Source organism: Vombatus ursinus, unplaced genomic scaffold (genome assembly GCF_900497805.2).
Source record: "Vombatus ursinus unplaced genomic scaffold, bare-nosed wombat genome assembly UNPS02014830.1, whole genome shotgun sequence".
In the NCBI taxonomy this organism is placed as follows: domain Eukaryota; kingdom Metazoa; phylum Chordata; class Mammalia; order Diprotodontia; family Vombatidae; genus Vombatus; species Vombatus ursinus.
The window spans coordinates 44233472-44256847 of record NW_020954608.1 but is presented as its reverse complement, the minus strand read 5'-3'; the positions used below and the strand labels follow the sequence as shown (position 1 = coordinate 44256847).

General features: G+C 34.4%; 1 protein-coding gene across 3 annotated transcripts in view; it reads left to right on the top strand.

Annotated features, from left to right (window-relative positions):
- LOC114025343 (solute carrier organic anion transporter family member 1B1-like) overlaps window positions 1-23376 on the top strand; it is an 87335-nt gene that overhangs the window by 46016 nt on the left and 17943 nt on the right. For all 3 annotated transcript variants that reach the window (XM_027838761.1, XM_027838762.1, XM_027838763.1), the window contains 5 exons: window positions 423-587; window positions 9439-9634; window positions 12905-13070; window positions 16064-16248; window positions 21275-21339. In XM_027838761.1, coding sequence (XP_027694562.1) covers window positions 423-587; window positions 9439-9634; window positions 12905-13070; window positions 16064-16248; window positions 21275-21339 — 777 coding nt within the window. The remainder of the gene's footprint in view (window positions 1-422; window positions 588-9438; window positions 9635-12904; window positions 13071-16063; window positions 16249-21274; window positions 21340-23376) is intronic.

Here is a 23376-nt window from a genome sequence, read left to right as displayed (position 1 = left end):
CCCAATAGCACTCTATCAATGGCAAGAGTATCAAGACTGATATGATTATAGATGCATTGAAATATTGAAGAAGTAAACTGGTATAATTACCAATACATTGGTGCTATCCTGATAAATACCCCCGAAGAATGACAGAAATATCTAAGGATACACTATCCTATAGCAGAAAGAACAATGAAATTATTCTCTCTGGAGCAAATCAGAAATAATCAGGCCATTAGCTAATACTGTGACCTTGGGCAAACTATCATCTTTCTGAGCCTCAATATTGTCATCAGTAAAAATGAGATTGCATTGGCGTATTTTCTAACTGAAGCATTCTGTGATTCTATGATTGTTTTATACCCAAGTCTACTAAGAGAGCTATTTCCTGAATATGCTGAATTATCTTTACCAACAAAGTCTCTTATTTTTTCTCCTAGGTTTTTTCCTCTCCTTGAAATGTATCCTTAGTAACTGGATGTACTTGATCTACTTGATTTCATCATTGTTTACCTTTAGTAGCTTTATTGGCTATATTACTTATCTGTCAAAATATTTAGAACAGCACTTTGACCAGTCAATGTCTAAATTGAACCTTTTACTTGGTAAGTCTGACTATTTGATTTTACTATATCATTTAGAGTGAACCATTGAAGATTAAGTAAAATTTTAAATTATTTACTCCATATTCAAGGTCCTCCTAAAGCTGGCACCATCCTATCTCTTAACCTTATTTCACATTACTACCCTCTCAAAAGTTCATGTTCCAACTAAAATGTATTATTCTTAACTAAAACTTCTTGCATAGCTCTGCATCTATACCTTTGCCCTAGTTTTTCCTATACTTGTAATATCCTCTTATCCTCCTCTAAATGTATTAAATTTGTACTGATATTTTGTTTTAATGTTCTTTTTGATATTTAATTTTTATTTTTTCTCAATTTTATGTAAACAAAAAATTTTAACATTTGCTTTTTAAAATTCTGAGTTCCAAATTCTCTCTGTCTCTTTCTTCTCCCCCGCCCTTTGAAAAGGCAAAGCAATTTGATGTAGATTATACATGTGCTGCCATCCAAAATATTTCTATATTAGCCATGTTGCCAAAAAATGCAAACAAAAAAAAGAATAAAAAAGAAACTTTTAAAAGTATGCTTAAATTTGCATTCAGGCTCCATCAGTTCTTTCTCTGGAGGATAGTATTTTTCATTATAAATCTTTTAGAATTATCTAGGACCATTGTATTGCTGAGAAAGCCAACTCCTTCATAGTTGATCACAGTACAATGTTGCTGTTACTATGTACAATGTTCTCCTGGTTCTGCTCACTTCACTTTGCATCAGTTCATGTAAATCTTTCCAGATTTTTCTGAAACCATTCTGCTTGTCATTTCTCATAACACAATAGTATTCCATCAAAATCATATACCACAACATGTTCAGCCATTCCCCAATTGATAGGTATCCCCTCAATTTCCAATTCTTTGCCACCACAAAAAGAGCTGCTATAAATATTTTTGTACATATAGCTCCTTTTTCTTTTTTTAATATGTGAGTGGTAGTGTTGCATTAAAGTGTATGCACAGTTTGAGAGCCCTTTGGGCATAGTTCCAAATTGCTCTCCAGAATTGTTGGATCAGTTCACAACTCCACCAATAGCGCATTAGAATCTCAATTTTTCCACATTTGCTCCAACATTTGTCATTTTCCTTTTCTATCACATTAGCCAAGCTGACAAGTGTGAGGTGGTATCTCAGAGCTGCTTGAATTTGCATTTCTCTAATTAATAGTGATTTAGAGTATTTATTTATATGACTATGGATAGCTTTAATTTCTTCTTCTGAAAACTGCCTATTAATATCTTTTGACTATCAGTTGGGGAATGACTTGTATTCTTATATTTGACATAGTTTTCTATATATTTGAGAGATGAGGCCTTTTCAAAGAAATCTGCTATAAATTTTTTTTCCCATTTTACTGCTTTCTTCCTAATCTTGGCTTCATTGGTTTATTTGTGAAAATACTATTTAATTAAATGTGATCAAAATTATCCATTTTATATATTGTAATGCTCTCTAGCTCATCTGGTCATAAATTCTTCTCTTATTTATAGATCTGACATGTAAACTATTCCATGCTTCCTTAATTTGCTTATGATTTCACCCTTTATGGCTAAGTCATGTACCCATTTTGACCTTATCTTAGTATATGGTATGAGATGTTGGTCTATACTTAGTTTCTGCCAAATTGGAAAGCAATTTTTCCCAGCAATTTTTGTCAAATAATGATTTCTTTTCCCAAAATCTTGGATCTTTGGATTTGTCAAATACCAGATTACTATGGTCATTTACTACTATGTATATACATAATCTTTTCCATTGATACACCACTCTATTTCTTAGTACCAGATTGTTTTGATGATTATTGCTTCATATTACAGTTTGAGATCTGCTAATGCTAAGTGAAAGCTAAAGGTAATCACATTTTCTTCATTCATTCCCTTGATATTGCTGACCTCTTGTTCTTCCAGGTAAATTTTGTTATTTTTTTCTAGCTCTATAAACTATTATTTTTGGTAATTTGATTGATATGGCACATAATAAGTAAATTAATTTAGAGTTATCATTTTTATTATATTGGCTTGGCCTATCTATGAGCAATTAATATTTCTCCAAATGTTTAGATCTGACCTCATTTGTACTAAAAGCATTTTGTAATTGTTTTCCCAGAGATCCAAGGTTTGTATTGGCAAGTAGATTCTCAAGCATTTTATATTGTCTGAAGTTAATATAAATGGAATTTCTCTTTCTATCTCTTGCTGCTGGATTTTGTTGGTAATATATACAAATATGAATGATCTATATGGGTTTATTTTATATCCTGAAACTTTACAAAAGTTCTTACTTATTTCACATTAAGTTTTAAGTTGATTCTCTAGGATTGTCTATCATATCATCTGCAAAGAGAGAAAGTTTTGTTTCCTCTTTGCCTGTTCTAATTCCATCAATTTCTTTTTCTTTTCTTATTGCTATAGCTAACATTTCTAGTACAATATTTAATAATAGAAGTGATAATGAGAATCCTGGCTTCACCCCTACTCTGACTGGGAAAGCTTCTGGTTTATCCCCATTACACATAATGCTTACTGATAGTTTTAGGTAGCTACTATCATTTTAAGGAAAGCTTCATTTATTCCTATCCTTTCCAATCTTTTTTTAATAGGAATGGGTATTATATTTTGTCAAAAGCTTTTTTCTGCATCTATTGAGATAATTATATTCTTTTTGTTGTTTTTGTTATTATTATAGCTAATTATTCTGATAGCTCACCTAATATTGAATGTAAATCACACTTGCTTATAGTGCATGAACTTTGTGATATATTGCTGTAATAGTCTTGCTGGTATTTTATTTAAAAATTTTTTATCAATATTTGTCAGGAAAATTTGTCTATAATTTTCTCTTTCTGTTTTCATTCTTCCTGTTTTAAATGCTAACAGCATATTTGTGTTGTAAAAGGAATTTGGTAGGACTCTTTTGCCTATTTTTCCAAATAGGTTTTATGGTATTGGAATTAGTTATTCCTTAAATATTTGGTAGAATTCCTACAGATTCTTTAAAGTCCAACTTAAATGCCACTTCCTGCAGGAAGCTTTATCTCATTGGTCAATAATGATTTCCCAGCTTGGACCTCATTTAACACTTTGTTTCATACTTCCCTTATTTGTTTACATAATATTGTGCATTATAGCTATCTGTATTAGACTTTCCCATTGTAGACTGTAAGTTTCACCAAGGCATGGACTCATGGACTCAGTTATATCTAAATGTTGTATTTTACAACCCTACCATAATGATTTTCACATAGCAAATCTTAATAAATGGTTGTTGGTTTAAAGAACTGAAAAATGATCCCATCTCCAATCCTTGCTAGCAAATTGCTTCCATAATCATCCTTGTTCACTTCTCAATATCTCCCTATCAATTAGCTCCTTTCTTAGACTCTAAAGACATACCTGAGATTCCCACCAAGTTCTCACTAGACACTCTCATCTCCTCAAGCTATTGTTCTACACCTTTTATCCCTTTCATGGACAAACTCTAAAGGAAAAAAAAAACTATCTATACTTATTGACTCCATGTCCTCTTATCTTACTTGCTTCTCAAACATCTGCAATCTGACTTTTGATCACATTACTCAGATAAAAATTCCTTCTTCAAATTTATTGGGGATCTGTCCATGGCCAAATCTGATGGCCTTTTCTCAGTCCTCAGATTTCTCGACTCCCAGTAATAGATGACATTGTTGATCATCCTCAACTCAACTCCTGGATACTTTCTCATCATGGTTACACTGTTCACTCCCTGTGCCTTACTATCTGTGTGTGTGGGCATGTATCTCTGTCTCTCTCTACTCCTCTATGTGTGTCATTGTCTCTGTCTCTATCTGCATGTGTATGTTTCTGTCTGACTCTGTCCTTCTGTCTCTCTCTGTCTCTGTCTCTATCTGTCTCTCTGTCTCTCTCTGTCTGTCTCTCTGTCTCTATCTGCCTCTGTCTGTCTCTGTCTGTCTCTGTCTCTGTCTCTCTCTTTTTCTCTCTGTCTCTGTCTCTCTGTCTCTGTCTCTGTCTCTCTCTCTCTCTCTCTCTTCCCCTTCTTCTCCAACCTTCCTGGTTACTCCTCAATCTCCTTTGCTCCTTCATCATCCATAGCATTCTCCCATCTATGGGTATTAATCAAGGCTAAAAACCAGTGTTGCACTTTGTCAAAGGCTTTTTCTGCATCTATTGAAATGATCATATGGTTTTGAATGTTTTTAAAATGATTAGTTATATTGATTGTTTTTTCTAACATTAAACCATCCTTGCATTCATGGAATGATATAAGGCTCACTTGATCATAATGAATGATTTCTTGGATAAATTGTTGGAACCTGTTTGAAACAATTTTGTTTAAAATTTTTGAGTCAATGATCATTAATGATATTTTCTTGCTGTGTTTTATCTTTCCCTTGCTTAGGTTTTAAGACCATGTTTGTTTCATAAAAGAATTCTGGTAGAGTTATTTCTCAATTTTTGAGAATAATTTGTGAAATATGAATGTTAACTGTTGTTTAAAAGTTTTGTAAAATTCTCCTATGAATCTATCAGGTCCAGGAGGCTTTTTTTTTGGTAGTTCCTTTACAGCTGTATCTATTTCCTTTTTTGAGTTCAGATTATTTAAGATCTCTATCTGGCCTTCTGGTAGCTTGGATATTTTATATTTTTGCAAGTATTCCTCTATTTCCCTTATGTTCTCATGTTAGTATACAACTTTGCATAATATGCTTTAATAATTCATTTTATTTCTTCTGATTTTGCTTTGATTTCACCCTGCTCACTTGCTATTTTGTCTATTTGATTTTCTGCTGTCTTCTTTTAATCAGATTAGCTAAAGGTTTATCAATTTTATTAGTCTTTTCAAAGAACCAGCTTTTAGTTTTATTTATCACATTCATGGGATTTTTTTTGTTTATAGTTAATCTATATCTCATTTTATGCTTTTTAAGGTTTATTTGTTGATTTTCTAATTTTTAAATGGAGATTCAGTTAATTAATCTTCTCTCATTTTTCTATTTTGTTATATATGGTTGTAAAAATGTGGTTTTCCCCTAAAGACTACTTTAGGTACCTCCAAGAAATTTTAGTATATTGTTTCATCAATTTCATTTTCTTTTATATAGTTATTGTTTCTATGATCTGTTCTTTGAACTTATCATTATTTTAGATTTCATTGTTAAGTCTCCATTTGGGTCTGTATCTTTTGTTCGTGGTCCCTGAAACAATTTCTATTTCTATTTCATTGTGATCTGTAAAGTATGTGTTTGCCATTTCTGCCTTTTTACATTTGTTTACAATATCTTTGGGCCCTAGTACATGGTCAATGTTTGTAAAAGTTCTATGTGGTGCAAAGAAATATACATTTTTTTTGCTATCTCATTTAAAGGGCATCAAAAGTCTTAACTCTATTATTTCCAGAAATTTTCAGTTCCATATTTTACCCCTGGTTTATCTGTTAGACTTACCCAAAACTGATAGGAAATTGGAGTCTTCTGTAACTATTGTGTAACTGTCTATACATTTCTGAAGCTCAGAAAATATTTCTTTTATGAATTTGGATATAAAGGCATTTGAAGCATAATTGTTTATTACTGTTCTAGAGTTAGTTTTATATTTTCTCCCAACTATCTTTAAATTTTTTTCAGGTTATGATTTTTCCCTTCTTCTGATATAAACTCAGTATTATATATCTTCAGTTACTTTATCTCAAACTTTTTTTTAAGGTGGTACTGTTCCCAATGGCTCTCTTCTCCTCCCTCCAATCTTTTCTCATTTGTTATCCCTTTCTCTTTAGGGTTTTGCTTTTACCTAGTTATATATTTCTTCCCCCTCTTTTTTCTTCTAAGTCAAGTAGTTCCCCCCCCCCACCTTTCTCTCCAAACCTTCAGCTAGTTCTGTTCATTACTTTTGGTTTTTTATTTTTAATTTCATTTTAAGCCCCTTTCCAAAGAGTATTTCTTTCATTTTCTTCATTATCCATCTTCTCTTTCAGTTTCTGTTTACTCTAGAGTCTAGACCCTCATTCTCTGATTTATCACCCCTATAATCATCTAGTCTCTCTCTTTTCTCTATAATCTTCATACAGTCAAAGTTTCCAAGATATCCATTCTAAGCTGTGCTCTCTAGGCACTTTCTGCCACTGCCTTGTAGAACTTACCATGTGGATTCCCCTTTTCCATTGTGCCTCATTCTCAGAACAATGCCTATTATGGCAGATGTCAAAGAGGACAGTGCCTCTTGGTAGTTCCCTTAGGGGGCTGGACCTTATGTCTCAGCCTCCTTTCACACTGGGAAATTTGTGTTTCACAAGCATCAGTCTCTGGCCCAATTGACTTTTAGGTGGTCAAAATTGGCCCCAGCTATTTGCTGTGCTCTTCTTTCAGGCTTAGTGGAGTGTCACATGGCTCCCCACCTACACAATGTCCTGTCCAGTGACCTATTCCATTCCCTCTGTTCCTTAGTTTTCTGACCCAGAACTGGCAGTTCAACACAACTGGCACCAACAATTCAGTCTGCTTTTCCTGGCACTAGCAGAGACTACATGTGGACAAGGCTGCTTTTCCTGGCCCTACCATTGGTGCTTCCAGGTTCCAGCAAACACTAGGCTTTAGCTCTTGAAAAGCCATGGCCAAAGTGGCTGTTGAGGCCCTGGGAAACTTCCACAGCCTAGATCAAGGGCTCTACTGTCCTGGAAAGAGGGAGGGGGCAGGAATATAGGGATGGGCTTTGATGTAAGTCTGTGTTAAGACCTTGGGTCTCCTAGTGCAGCCTTGATGCTGGTATTTGGGAAGTAAGGGAGGGGTGCTGAGTGAGCTCAGGGTCAGAGAGCATCAGTTCTTGGGTTTGTTTGTTTTCTTTTTTAACCTTCTTTTGGATTCCAGGTTCTTACACCATGAAAATAGCTGAAGTTGTTTTATCTTTGGTCTATAATTTCTGTTTTGAGGTTTTGAAAGATTGCGGGGATCAGAGAAAATGTCTAATCCACCATCTTGGGTCATGTGATCTGGAAGTTCCATTGCAGTCATTTTTATTAATACTTTCAGATATATGGAAAGGAAATTTCCTGATCTCATTTTGGAATATTAATTGGTTGTATATGTGTGTGTATACATATGTGTATATATATGTATATGTATGTATATTTTAAATCAGTGATAAAAAAATACAAAAACACTACAAAAGCACCCAACATAGACCAGCAAACCAGAAGATTCAGCTCAAGGGTCACATATAGCCTTTCCCCATCTTCGAGTTGGTAATATCCTCTTCAATGAGGTTTTATATCTATTTTGCATCTCTTTCAGAAGTATTTATGTAAGTACATGTTGTTTTCACTAGAGTGTAAGCTTCTTGAAGACAGGATCTGTTTTCACTTTTCCTTGGCATACCAATGGGTAATACAGGGCTGGCACACAGTAAATGATTAATAAATGTTTGTTGATTGATCAATTTATTAATTATGTTTTCAACTATATAGTATAAAACAAGTAAGGACCTTTGTCTCATGGTATGTGTTTGTTTAAGGAATTTGGGTTAGTGTTTCCACCACCATCAAATATATATGTAATATATTTCAGATTTCTTTTACATATTCTATCCACCATTAAAATGTAAGCACCTTGAGGGAGGGTTTGCTTTTGTTTCTGCTTATATTTTTATTCTCAGCACTTACCACAGTGCCTGGCACCTAGGAAATGCTTAATAAATGTATGTTTACTGACTGACCCGTTAGTGTGAACTCAAACAATTTAGATCTTATTTTTTAATTCATCAATTTATTTTTAATTTTCAATATTCACTTCAATAAACTTTTGAGTTTTAAATTTTCTTCCACTCCCTCTCCTCCTCTATGTCCAAGATGGTATGCAATCTGATATAGGCTCTACATACACATTCCTATTAAACATATTTCAAATTAGTAAGGTTGTAAAGAAGAATTAGAACCAATAGAAGGAATCACAAGAAAGAAACAAAACAAAACAAAAAAAGGAAAAAAGAAAAAAATAAGAACAAATCGTATGCTTTGGTCTGCATTCAGACTCCATAGTTATTTCTCTGGATGTGGATAATATTTTCTATCATGAGACTTTTGGAGAGGTCTTAGGTCCTTGCATTGCTGAAAAGAGCTAAGTCTATCAAAGTTAGTCAAGGCACAATGTGGCTGTTACTGTGAACAACATTCTTCTGGTTCTGCTCACTTCACTCAGCATCAGTCCATACACGTCTTTCCAGGTTTTTCTGAAGTTTGTCTGCTCATCATTTCTTACAGCACAATAGTATTCCACCACATTCATTTACCATAATTTGTTCAGCCATTCCCCAATTGATGGGCATCCCCTCAATTTCTAATTCTTTGCCACCACAGAAAGAGCTGCTATAAATATTTTTGTACATGTGGGTCCTTTCCCCATTTTTTATGATTTCTTTGGGATATAGTCCTAGAAACGGTATTGCTGGGTCAAAGGGTATGCACATTTTTATAGCCCTTTGGGCATAGTTCCAAATAAGCGATTTAGGTCTCAAGTAAGAAATAATATCAGAGTGGGCTAAGGCCTTTAGGTAGAGAGCATTAGGTTAGCAAGAAATGAAAAGGGGCTATGGCCTTTATTTGAAGAAAGAAAGAATCCTCTCCTGTCAATTGGGAAGGTATGATCTATGCCTGTTGTCATTACATTTGAATAGATGACTTCCTTTCCTATGTGAAATTATCAATCAGATTAAAGCTTAGCCTTTCAAAGAATATGAAAATGCATTAATGAGTTGAAGACTTTAATAAAAAAAATGCCTGTATTGCCCAACATATGCCAAAGAATTGTGGTTACATATTCCCAATTATTATTTTTCTTCTTCTCTTCTTTCTAGGAATAATAGCAATGCCTACAGTTAGTATTTCAGTTTTCTTGGGAGGATTTATTTCTAGAAAATTAAAATTGAAAACCCTTGGAATTGCCAAACTATTCTTCATTTCTCATATTTGTGCTATCACTTTGAAAGCCATGCTTCCGTCATTCAACTGTGAAAGAAGACTAGTAGCTGGCTTAACGGTAACTTATGATGGGTATGTAGCTATTGTTGATCATTTACATAATAATATGAATATGTAGTAACATAATGATATTATTGATCAATTTTAATTACACAAGAACAACTATTATTCAATCATATAGTTGTTTAGCATGTATAATTGTATAAATGTAATCATATGCTTTATTGCCATATATCATAATATATGATTTAACACATATATTATGTCATATATTGTAAATCTCATGTAACATATATTATTATATGATATAATATAGCTTATCATTGTATATTATATAATGACATATATTATGTAAATAAAATTATATTATATAATTATATAGCATAGTTTATCAATTATATGATAGTGTAATAAGCAGATGGTTAAGTAGTGCAGTGGATAGAGCGCTGGGCCTGGTGTCAGGAAGATCTAAGTTCACATCCTATCCAAGACACTTACTAGCCGTGTAGCCACTTAATCTCTGTTTTCATCAGTTTCCTCAATTGTAAAATAATGATGATACTAATAGCACCTACCTCCCAGAGTTGTTGTGAGGATCACATGAGATAATATTTGCAAAGTGCTTAGTACCAGGCCTGAAACATAGTAAGTACTATGTAAATGCTATCCATTATGGTGGTTTTTAAATTAAACATATACCACAAAAACAAAAGTCTATTTTGTACTATATGGTCCCAAACATAATTAATCAACTGATTTCCATCAAAAAATAGACCAGAATCATGGGACAAATTTTATACTTACCTAAAACATTTAAAATCATGAGGAATTTTACATATTTGTTCAATTATAGAAATAGATAGGGCTTAGAAAAAAGCATTCATGGTATAAATTCCCTATCAAGAATCCAAAGTACTCATATGAATCACTGAGATTTTTTTTTAAATCTTCAAAAGAAGATCCCACGAACATACTATTAATTCATTCTGAAGCTTAACAATTTCTGTAATAAAGATCTTCATAATATTAAACCAAATTTTCTTATTTTGTCAGCTAATAGCATTTCCTAATTCATTTTCACTAGAAGAGATAATAAAAGTACATATTTAAAGTTTATATAGTATTTTAAGGTTTGCAAATCACTACATAGGTGGCTCAGTAGATGGGGCAATAAACTTGGAATCAGGAAGACTCGTTATTTGTGAATTCAAATCCAGCCTCAGACACTTACTAGATGTATGACCCTGGGTAAGTCACTTAATCCTATTTGCCTGAGTTTCTCATCTATAAAATGAACCGGAGAAGAAAATGGCAAACCACTCCAGTATCTTTGCCAAGAAAACCCCAAATGGGGTCATGAAGAGTTAGACACAATGGAAACCACTCAACACCACTTAACAACACACACAGACACACACACACACACACACACACACATACAGATATGTACATATGTATATGTATGTAACTAAATGTTTAATTACAAATATGCAAATACATGTTTATGTATACTATACATAATAAATATTATATATAAATATATGTAATTTATTTGATTCACACAGTAACCCTGTGATTTAGGTGCTTTTATAATGTAAAATGACAACTGAAGTTGAGAGTTTAAATGATTTACTGAGGGTCACATGGCTAGTAAGTGTTTGAAACAGGTTTCAAACCCAGGTCTTTCTGAGTACAAATCTCACATCATGGTACATATATTTCAAAATTTAAAATTATTAATGATTAAAGCTTCTCTAAAACCTTGGGGTCACCATATATATCTACCCTAAAAATATTTGAAAACCATTCTTAGGTCACAAACCTCAACCTCCTTTTTTTTTAGTCTATTCCATTATCTTAACATCTTTGTCCCTCCCTCAATCAGGAAGTGTACAATTTAAAGCACACCTCCAGCCTTTTTCTGATGCCCAGGACTTCCCACATAAAACAAATACAGAATCAGAATTGACCTGCCTAGTAGTTGTATTGTTGGTTTTATGATCCCCTAGAAGAACCCTCTGTCATGGGTTATTCCTTTTGGCTATTCAAACAGTGGGGGAAATTTCCTGATTAGAGGTAAAGAACTGAAGTCTGGGTAGTGATTTTAACAGCACCATGAAAGCAGAACAGCTCTTCCATGGAAGGCACAGACTTCTCAGGTTTGTTTTTCTTAGAACCTGAATAAGAACCAGCATAAAAATGAAGCCATAATTTCATTACAATGCCCACCATCTTAACTCCTAACCTTGCAAACTCAGTATTTACTTATTTTGCTATCATTTCAGGCAACTCTCTCACTTCTCAGCATAGATCACCGGCTAGATATCATTGGTATAAATGTTCCACATGGCCTTATGTCTGCACTGAAAACTACTGTTTTTTAAAAGTTCAATAAATGTTCCCTGGTGGTGGTCCTATAGTTTGAGTATAGAAATAGCCAAGTGGCATCTTAGCAATGCATACTTTTTTTTTCTACAACTCAGAAAGGAACTGGATTATCACCATTTTCTAGAATGCATCAATTAGGCCTGGTATTGTGACAAGAGTTGCATCAAGAGAATTAAATTCATGCAGATTCAAAACATACTGTTGAGGAAAATTTGAACTCATTCAGTCTCCCTGGATTTTTCAAGACTGATAGAATGAAACAAGGTAGTACAAGGTGCTATACCTAGAATCAGGAAGACAAGTCCAAATTCTGCATGAGACATAAGCTAAGCAATCCACTTAACCTCTGATTGCCTCAGTTTTCTCAGTTTGATCTGTATAATGGGAATAATAATGGCATCTATTTCTCCCTCTCCATAGTTTTGTGGAGATATTTGTGAAACACTTTGCAAACCTTAAAGCACTATATAAATGCTAGCTATTATGATGATGATAATATATAATGGTGTTACAATGTGTTTGTTTATATGATGAAAGGCTATGTAAAATAGCATATGATAAAAATATATCATATGTATATATATACATATATATTTCATCTATATGAATAATGTTTTTAGAAATTTTGAACTGGTTAAATAAAATCAAGGTCCAGAGAAATGGAATGAGTTGCCCACAATGATATATCCAGAATGGAATGGAACCCAAAGCTAAGCCCATGACTCCAGCACTCTCTTCTAAGGAAGTGGTTTCTCTTCAATAATTTATGAGTCACATTGTTTCTCTCCTTAATAAGATTTTTCACTGTGATAGTTCTCAATTTTTGTAAATATAGAAGTATAGGCATTTTAAAATGTTGCCTTTGTGGTATCTTTATCAGCTTTGTTTCTTTGTCAGCTTAGAAGACAAGTTTCTTTCTGTTATCTCTGATAAATGTCAATATTGTTACTGCAGGAGTGACCAAGAGACCCATCCTCAAAACATCCCATCTTCTTTCTGCAACTCAGACTGTAATTGTGATCCCATTCTATGGGATCCTGTCTGTGGGGACAATGGACTCACTTACATGTCCCCCTGTTTGGCTGGATGTAAATCTTCAGTAGGCCATGGAAAGGACTTGGTATGTATGGTGATTGTTGTGTCTTCTGCACCATAATCACTACAAATTTAATTGGGCAATTGCATTCAGTTCAATTAACAACTAAATAGTACAGTAATATGTTCAGTCATAAGAATGATACCATTTGACTTATTGCTGAATGCAGAGACATTATCAAATACATTTGTTCCTAACTGGAGCAAAATATGTGGACACAAAATACCTAAACACCAAACTCTGAGGTCATGCTGTCACATATCTCTTAAATTTATAAATATGTGTGTTTGTATGTGTGTGTACTATTATGACATTCGAAGGTAATATATAAGTAAGAGAATTTCCAGAAAATAAGAAGCCAGAAAAAATGGAATTAATATTCTAGATAAGCAGTAATCCTAGAATAGAAAGTTATTTCTTCTAAAAAGTTTCTACGCTGAGGAATTAATTAGGGATGGGGAGAGGAACACATTTAGTTAAATCTTGATGGTCAGTCAATTGATCAGTTTTGAATGTTCTAATCAATTATCTATGGGTATTTTCACAAACCTATTTTATAGGCACAGTATGAATGAAAGACAGTCTTGAAACTTGCATTTAGCATTGAGTTAAAGAACATAAATCACATGCTGGTAATAATAAACAGGATCTACTATTTGAATATAGCTACTTACTCCTGCTGGAGAAGGAAATGGCAAACTACTCCAGTATCTTTGCTAAGAAAACCCTGAGTGCGGTCACAAAGAGTTAGACATGACTGAAAAGACTGTACAACTCACTCCTAACCTGCATCTGAACCATTGAGGGAACATAGTGAGAATCTTCCAGTGATGCCAATAGCTCTCTGTGTGTTCTAGTCAATATTCCTTCTGGTTTCAGGTAACATATGTAGGCCCAAGGGTGTCCATGCCAAACCAAAAGTATAAAATAGAGCATAAAATAACAATCTCTGCCTTGGGATCACAGCTAGACTTAGTGGAACCTGAGCACTGTTTTTCTCATTGGCCCCCTGACCTCTCAGACCCTGGATCTTGTCTGTCTAGTAGCCTTCTTTAGATTATTTCCTTAGACTCCACTTCCTATTTACAACAGAGCCAGTGTGGTAGAAGAGAAAATATTAGCTTGGGAAACAAGAGACCTGGTATCTAATTCCTGTCCTTCTACTGACTAATTGAATGACTTTGAACTAATATCTTTACCCTATACGCTATCAGATTTATCATGTATAAAATTAAGGGACTTGGACTACATGATCTCTAAAATTCTTTCCAATTTTAAAACTTCCAAACTTATATAAATCTTAGAAACTGTTATATCTTTGCTGACTCACCTGCCTCCTAGTTTTAGCCCCTCATGGGTAGTCTAGTTCCATTGCCTTGCTGTGCCCAGTGTCTCACAATCAACATTAAATCAACAAATATTTATTAAATACTTACTATGGAGCACTGTACCTTGGTCCTGGGAATACAAATATAAAAACGAAACAATTCCTGTCCCCAGGGAGACTACATCCTGTCAGGGAAGACAATATGCATGCCTCACCCCAAATCAAAAACTGTGTCCTAAAGGGCCTAATTAATCCTTTAATCCTCCCTCACCAAACTCTTGCCCAAAAGCCATTGGTCCTCATTAATGGTTGCCTCTGCTTCCTATTGTATCTAAGTCTGGCCTTGGTGGTGCTTTACTTCACTCCCTGGACATCAGATGCCTAGCTGTCAAGCATGTGCCCTGCCCTACACCTTCTACTGCTCAAACAATAACCAAAGTAACTTTGTCATAGCAGCAAGAATGAGCCTATCAATTGATTTCCTATTTCCATGTGGTTCCATTCAGACTCCCTGTAACTTTCCAAAACAAAATACACTTCCTTTCCCCTCACTTTTTTATGAGTTGTACTTCACTCTTTGAACATAAGACCCTTGAGGACAAAGATGGTATTTCCTTTTTCTAGTTTAATTTTATCTGCAGCCCTACCACATTGTCTGGCACATGATAATAATCAACAAATGCTTTTTTGTTTAATTCATTTTTTCGTCCATATAACTATAGGCAAAATATATTCAATATAAAGACAAGATCATTTTAAGAAAGAAGAGAAGAACCTGAGTTCAAATTCAGCCTCAGACACATAACACTCACCAGCTGTGTCACTCTGGGCAAGTCACTTAACCCCAATTGCCTAAAGAAGAAAAGAAAGAAAGAATAGAGGTCCTATCAGCTGGGAAGGTTAGGCTACAAAAGGGCATTGTGTGCATGATACATACACAAATATAACAAATCTCTTTTTCCTTTGTGCAGATAGAATTGTAATCACATATAAAAATGCTCACCAAATCTTGATACACAGTAACAGCTACTTGAATAAGGTATATGTATATACATAGTAGTGAGCTGATAGTCCTACTTAACAAGAAGGTGAGAATGGTTTTAGGCAGAAATGAGTGAAGTTAGCTAGAGATGAGGTGTTAACTGTGAGTAAAAGGAGTATAGAAAGTTAGGTTTAAATGATCAGCTAATGGTGCTCCGTTTGCATTTTAGACATTACACACTAACTTGTTAATTTTTCAGTATAATGAGTAAAAAGTAATAGTTGCTTCCAAATATTTTTCATTAATAGCTCAGACCATGGAGAATAAATGAAATGGTCTGGGAAACCTATTTACCTTTCAAATCATCACAGTAGTAGCGGAAAGGACACTAAATTGGGAGTCAGAAAACCTGAGTTCAAACTCCAGTCTTGCTACTTATTATTTCTATGATCCTGATCAATTCAATTCCTTCTATGAGTTTCAGTATCCTTATCTACAAAATAAGGATTTGGTGGGCATTTTTAAAGATAATCTCTAAACTTAACACCATGATCAAATGAAAGACTATATCTACCAAAGGAGATTTTAGAATTCTCCAATATTTACTTTAGTTGATGGATAGTTCCTTTTTTAATATAAAGAAATGTTTTAAGTCCTGTGTTGTGTTTTATAAATGAATTTTATAATAATTTTTTAAATTATTTTTAGGTCTTTCATAACTGTAGCTGTATTGAAGCTAATCATTTCCAGTCCAGAAAAGCCTCAGCTCATTTGGGCCAATGCTCAAGGACAGATGATTGTTCAAGAAAGTTTATTTATTTTATGACAATGCAAACTTTGAGCTCTTTCTTTTTTGGATTAGGAGGTTCCCCTAAAATTATGCTGGCTTTTAAGTAAGTAATGTAAAAATCATCATTGTTTATATGATTCTACAAATAATTCTCTCTTTTATGAAGAATCAAACAGATTAAAAGATATACTGACCTTATTTATTTTCATTAAAATAAAGAAATGCTGGATTGACAGAATTCAGTGTTTCCCAAGAATTATATCCTGAGGTTTTTTCCCCCATACAGATACTTTGGGGGTGGGGGGAATTGTTGTTTGTCTGCCTGGGTGTTGTTGTTTTTCTTTTTATTTGTTATACAGTGGAAGTTTTTGCATTATGGTAAAAATGCAAACTATGATGCTAACATTAGCTGGTATAATATCTTTCAAAAAATTTGTGGGTTTATTTTGATTGTTATATCATCATGATGATATAACTTTCAAGAAATGTAAGTGACCAAAGGTTTATAGATTTCACAGAATCTTCAGGTTTTCACATCATCAATACATCAAGAAAGGAGTTGTGAAGGCACTGACTATATGGAGCACCAAACAATATCACTAAGATTAAAACTAAGTATATCTTTACCAAAAAGGAAAGGACTGTTGATTGTCTGAGAGTCTCTTTGAAATCAGCTTATTTCAGAACTGGGGATATGCACTCTAGAGAAAAGAAATTAGGTTGAAATACTAATTCTTCTTCAAGTATTTTAAGGCCCATAGCATGGAAGATAGACTAGACTTCTTAGCCTCCAGGATGAAGAGCTAGAAACAATAGGTGATAGTTGCTGACCAGCAGATTTAAGCTTGACGTAAAAAGCACCTTCCTAACAATTAGAACTAGAACAAATTAGAACAACTAATTCAAAAGTGGTACTGGATCCCTCGGAAGACTGCACATTTCCTTTCTCTGTAGAAGAGCACATGTTGGAGAAGGAGCGTTCTGTGATCCTTTCCAATTCTTATTCTGTGACTCTGCAAAAAAATCATATCATTGTCTACTTAACATGAAAGCAAAAACTAATGCCAAATTAACTGAAAACATCAATCAATTAACAAATATTTATTAAGACTTATTATGTTCCAGACACTGTATAATCTCTGAGGGTACAAAGACACAGCAAAAACAGTCCTTGTCCTCAAGGTGTTTACTTTTTAATGGGAGAGACAACATATATCAATCTGACCATATCAGATAAGTGTAAAATTGATGGAAGATAATTATATAGGGTGTGGCACTGAAAGCTAGAGAAACCAAGAAAGACATCCAGAAGAAGGTGGCACTTGAACACTCCAGGCATGAAGAAGAAAGAGTGAGAAGTCACTGAGATGGAAGATGGTATGTTGTGGGAGAGGACCAGAAAATAGGCCAGTATGGCTATATTATAGAGGACATAGAGGAGAATAGAATGTAAGAAGATTAAAAAGTAGAAAAGAATTAATTGATGAAGAATTCATTAGATTTGCCAAATAAGATATCATCAGTAACTTTCAAAAAAAATAGTTTTAGTTGAATGCTAGATTGCAATGGGTTTAGAAGATGGTAAAAGAAGAAGCATTGATTATAGATTGCTTTTTCAAGGTCTTTAGCTGAGAAGAGGATGGGAGATAGGGAATGATTGCTGGAAAGCAGGGCAGGATCTAGGAAAGTTTTTTTTAAGGATAGAGAAGAGTTTATTTGATTGTAGGCAGAAGGGAAGGAACCAGGATATAGGGAGAGATTGAAAGTTAGAGAGTGAATGGGGATAATGGTGGAGGCAATCTATTAGAAAAGACAAAAGTGGATAGGATGTAAAGGGGTTGGCCTTAGCAATCAGAAGGAACATTTCATTATCAGATATTATAGTAAGCTAATAGATATAATGAGATGATGTCAGAGAGATATTCCATGAGAAGGAGTACAGAAAAAGGAGCTCTTGGTTAATTACCTCATTATTTTGGTGAAATATGAAGCAAAGTCCTTAGGAAAAGGTATTGAGAGAGGAAATAACTTGAGCGACTTAAGAAAAGAAAAAAAGGTTTGGGACAGCTGATGTATTGAGTGGATTAGGGAATCCACTAAGAATAAGTATTAGGATTCACTTCCTGTAGTATGATGCCTGTTTAAATTAGCTGGAATAAATTTGTAGTAGACCTAGTAAACACAGTTTAGTGATTCTTTCCAGTTACTGTAAGAAGCATGTGAATAGAGAAGACAAAGATATTGGCAACTCCATGCTAGACTTTGAAAGTAAGCTGAAAGTAGTTTGTTGAGTGTTTTTAAGTGTGTCACCTCTAGAAGTCTTTATTTTTGTATGTATCTAGTCTGGCTTAGACATTTTCCAAGATTTTATTTCTTACCTGCTGTGACTCCTTCCTCACATAGTACAGTTGGATGCTAAAAGGACAGAGTGCAAAAATGTAGGAGGATGGAGTCAAGATAGTAGAGTGAGAGTCAGTATTTTTGCCCAGCTCACCCAGCATAGCTCCAAAAAAACCTGTGAAATGTGCTGTGCTGAATTCTGATCAGGAAAGTTAAAAAAAAAAAACTCCAAAGTGAGTTTTCTCCAGCCCAGATAGACAGAGAGATCTAAGGTATGAGAACTGGCCAGGAACACCACTAGCATAGCAGTAATAAAGGTAATGGTAGGGAACATCTTAGTGCCTAGGGGCAGTAAGAGGACTAAGACTGAAAACCAGGTCTGGAATCACCAAGGCAGATAAAGATCCCAGAAGACCCTTGAATCCTTGAAATATAGCTCTGGAAACAGGAATGGGTACTAGCTGGCAGCTCTGTCACCCACTGCCCTATTCTGGATCACAGTTCCAGGGAAAGGAGGGAGTGATCATGGTCCCAAGCAAGAGAGGTAATACCTGTGTATAGAGCAAGGAATAAGTTTCAAGATTTTAGCTATGCGGCTCTGTGTCTAAGAGCAAAGAGGGTACTCCATTATCAGGACAGGAAACCAACACCAAAGGAGAGTCAAGCATTTCAGTCACTCTGAATATGCAGAACCTTACACTGGTCTAATAATTGAGACTAGTAGCAGTTAGTCTACTGAAACTCAGTCTCACAGACACAAAAAAAAATCCAACAGACCTAAACCAGAGCCAGAAACTTTCAGAGATTGTATCAGAAAGCCAGTGAACAAACCTCTCCCCACAAGCACTGAAACTTACAAGCACTGAAGACTTATAGGCCCACAGACTAAGCTGTAAAAACAACATGAAGATATAAAAAAATAGAGGCTTAAGCCAGACATCCCTCCTGAAGTGAGAAGAGCCCAACACTAACATAAAGGCCAAAGTCAATAGTAGGTGGAAGAAATGAGCAAATGACAACAACAACAAAAAGAATTTAATCATAAAAAGCTACTATAGTGACAGGAAAGCTCAAGACAAACAGAAGAAGACAATGACTTGTAAACATCCACAAGCAAAGCCTCAAAGAAAAGTATAGCTTGGACACAAGCCCAATAAGAATTCTTAGAAGAATGTGTGTGTGTGTGTGTGTGTGTGTGTGTGTGTGTGTGTGTGTGTGTAAACAACAAAAAATTTAAACCAAATACAAACAGTAGAGGAAAAAAATTGACAAAAAACGAGTTTTGCAAGAAAGGTATGAAAAAAGAATTAATAGCTTAGTAAAAGAGGTACAAAACATTATGAGAGAAAATGATTCATTAAAAACTAGAATTAGCCAAATGGTAAAAGAAGTCCAAAACTTTACCAAGGAAAATAACTCCTTAAAAATAGAACTGGACAAACAGAAGCTAGTGACTCCATGAAATATCAAGAAATAGTTTTAAAAGACAAAAACAAAGAATAAAATGTGAAATATATCATAGGAAAAACAACTAACCTGGAAAATAGAATAAGGAGATATAATTTAAGAAGTAAACCACCTGAAAGCCATGAACAAAAAGTCTAGATATCATATTTCAAGAAATTATAAAGGAAAATGGCTCCATTTCAGAAGAAGAAATCAAAGTTATCAATAGTCATACAAAAAAAATGCTCTCAATCACCAATAATTGGAGAAATAAAATTAAAAGACCTTTAAGGTACAACCTCACACAAATCAGATTGGCTAAGATGACCAAAAATAAAAGGAAAATGACAGATACTGGCAGTGGTATGGGAAGATTAGCCCACTAATGTACTCTTGGTAGAGCTGTTAACTAGTCCACCATTTCAGAAAGTAATTTGGAATTGTCCCCTATGGATATTAAATTGTACATATCCTTTGACCCAGCAAGACTGCTATTAGGGCAAGAACATCAAAGAAAGAGGAAAAGGACCAATATGAACAAAAATATTTAGAGCAGCTCTTTTTGTGGTAGCAAAGAATTGAAAACTGAGAGGATGCCCATCAATTGGAGAATGGCTGAACAAGTTATAATAATATATGACTAATGGAATACTATTGTGCTATAAGAAATGATGAAAAGGATGGTTTCAGAAAAACTTGGGAGGATCTGTATGAATTGATGCAATATGGTGTTAGCAGAATGAGGAGAACAGTCTACAACACAAGAGCAATATTGTAAAGATAATCAACTTAGGAAGCCTTAGTAACTTTGATTTACACAATGACCCACCATAATTCCTAAAAGACTCATGGTAAAACATGCTCTCCACCTATGGATAGAAAACTAATTGACTCAGAGTACAAATTGAAGCATATTTTTCTTTCTTTCTTTTTCTTCCTTTTTTAAATTTTGAAAATTAGCTTATGTGGGAATTTATTTTGTGTGACTACATATTTTAATGGGTTTCATTTTTCTTGCCTTCAACATGGGTGGAGTATGGGGAGGAAAAGAATTTGGAACTGAAAATTTGGGTAAAAATCCCTAAGCTTTAAAAAAGAAGATGAAACAATGAGGCAAACAAACAATAACAAAAAAAGCAGACAATTTTAGTCACTGGGGAATGCTTAAAGACTTTTTGAGTCCTATGTTACATATGCCAATGGAAATTGCATCATTTTAGAGCATTATGTAGTCAGAAGAGTTGCCCATATTGCATGTATGCAAAATTCACTAAGAATGGTGTTTGTTTGTCACATAATTTGATAATCTGGAGTTGTCTTACTACTCTTTGTTTTTATTTTAGGAATGTTGAGCCTGAACTGAAATCACTTGCACTGGGTCTTCATTTCCTGGTTTTACGAGCAATAGGTATAAGATGCATACATATATGTGTATGTGTTTATGCTTTATTACAAGCTCATCAGCTCTTAAAATGTTTATGAAATTGAATGCACCACATATTTTAAATGAGAGAAATTGTGTTAGAGATTAGAGATACTAGGACTTAAAAAGACATAGTTCAGGCCCTCAAGAGGCATACAACATAATGTGGCAAAGGAAGTACATGTACATAAATATGATACAAAATAGAGGCAAAATACAGATCCAAAGAGTTCTAGGAAAAATTGAAGAGGGGAGCAGAAAAGCTATTGTTTTCAACAGGTGAAATCGATGAGAGTTTCATGAAAGAAGTGACTTCTGAGCTTGGCCTTGGAGAATGATTTCAATAGTCTAATGAAGAGGAGAAATTGAATTCCCAACAAGAAAAAAATAATGTACTGGATGCACAGAGGTGGGATAAAACAATGCAAGGTCAAAGGACAGATAGTGACCCAATGTAGCTGAAATAAAAAGTGAGCAAAGAGAAGAAGTATAAGTACAAATGGAACATTTGCTTAGAATCATATTGGAGGCTTTTAAAATTCAAGCTGAAGACTGAATTTTGTTCTAGACAGAGTCACTGAAGTTGGGGGGTGAGGTTTTGATTATTTATTGTTTGTTTGTTTCTTTTTTAAGCAGGAGAGTGACCTGGTCAGACCTATGCATTAGGAAGTTTATTTTGGCAGTTTTGTGAAGGATATCCTGGGGAAGAGAGAGACTGAATTCAAGAAGAACAATTGGGAGATTATTATGGGAGTTGAGGCAAAAGGTTATGAAGGTCTGAATTTGGGTGGTTGCTGTGAGTATAGATAAGAAAATGGATTTGAGAGATATGGAGGTCAAGCCAACAAGCCTTTCAGCTGATCTGATATGAGGTTGATGGAAATAGAAGATTCAAAGATGAACTGTTTTGAATGTGAATAGCTCAAGGATAATCACCAACAGAAAGTAAAATTGGAATGAGGGAAAAAGTTCAAACAATTACAGAATGTCAGAGCTGACATGGATCTTAGAGATCATTTAGATGAGCCCCCTTGTGATTTTTGACAAATATTTTTCTTGATGGTCTTTTCTAACATTTCCTGATGACTCTTCTCTAACTAAAAACAAAACAAAACAAAAGAAAACACACCCTTGTAACAAAGAAGTAAAAATAAAGCAAAGCAATGCATTGGCTATGCATAACAATGTATATTTCCATATATATACACATATATGTATATTACATATACATATGTGTGTGTGTGTGTGTATACATATATATATTCCATGCCCTTTCTTCAGAGAAAGGGAAGGCATGAAGTTGCATACTAACTGAACCTTAGAATTGTGGACCTTAATGGCCATTAATCTAACCCATGCCCAAAGAAAAACTTCACAACACTACACTTTTGAAATTGTAATCTATCTGAAGATATTCAGTGAAGGTGAAGAGTCACTATTGGCAGCCTATTTCATTTTAGGATAGCTATAATTGTTAGATAACTTTCACTTACATCAAGCTTCCATTTCCACCTTTGTAATTCCTGCCCTTTATTCTGAATTCTTCCTTCTTCAGCCAAAGAGAGAAAATCTAATCCCTCTTTCCTCAATACTGAAAGATATCTATCATACCTCTTCCCTCTGCTCCCAACCTTCTCTTCTCTAAACTAAACATACCTTGTTGCCAAGCCATGGTTGGTCATTGACTAATGGACACTTACAGTTGAAAGGGTGTGAAGGAGGATTCAGTGAAAAAGATGGCAAAGGAGTGGTCAGATAGGTAGGAGGAAAACCAGGAGGCCATAGTATCTCAAAAACCTAAAGAAGAGAGAGTATTAAGGAGGAAAGAGTGATCAACCATGTCAAAGGCTGCAGAGAAGTCAAGGAGAATGAGGATTGAGAAAAGAACATTGGATTTGGCAACTAAAAGATCACAGAAACTTTGGAGAGAGTAGTGTTGGTAGAATAATAAGGTTGGAAGTCAGAGCATAAGGAAACATAGAGTGAAGAGTAGAGGCTCTATTATAGATGGCCTTTTTGAGG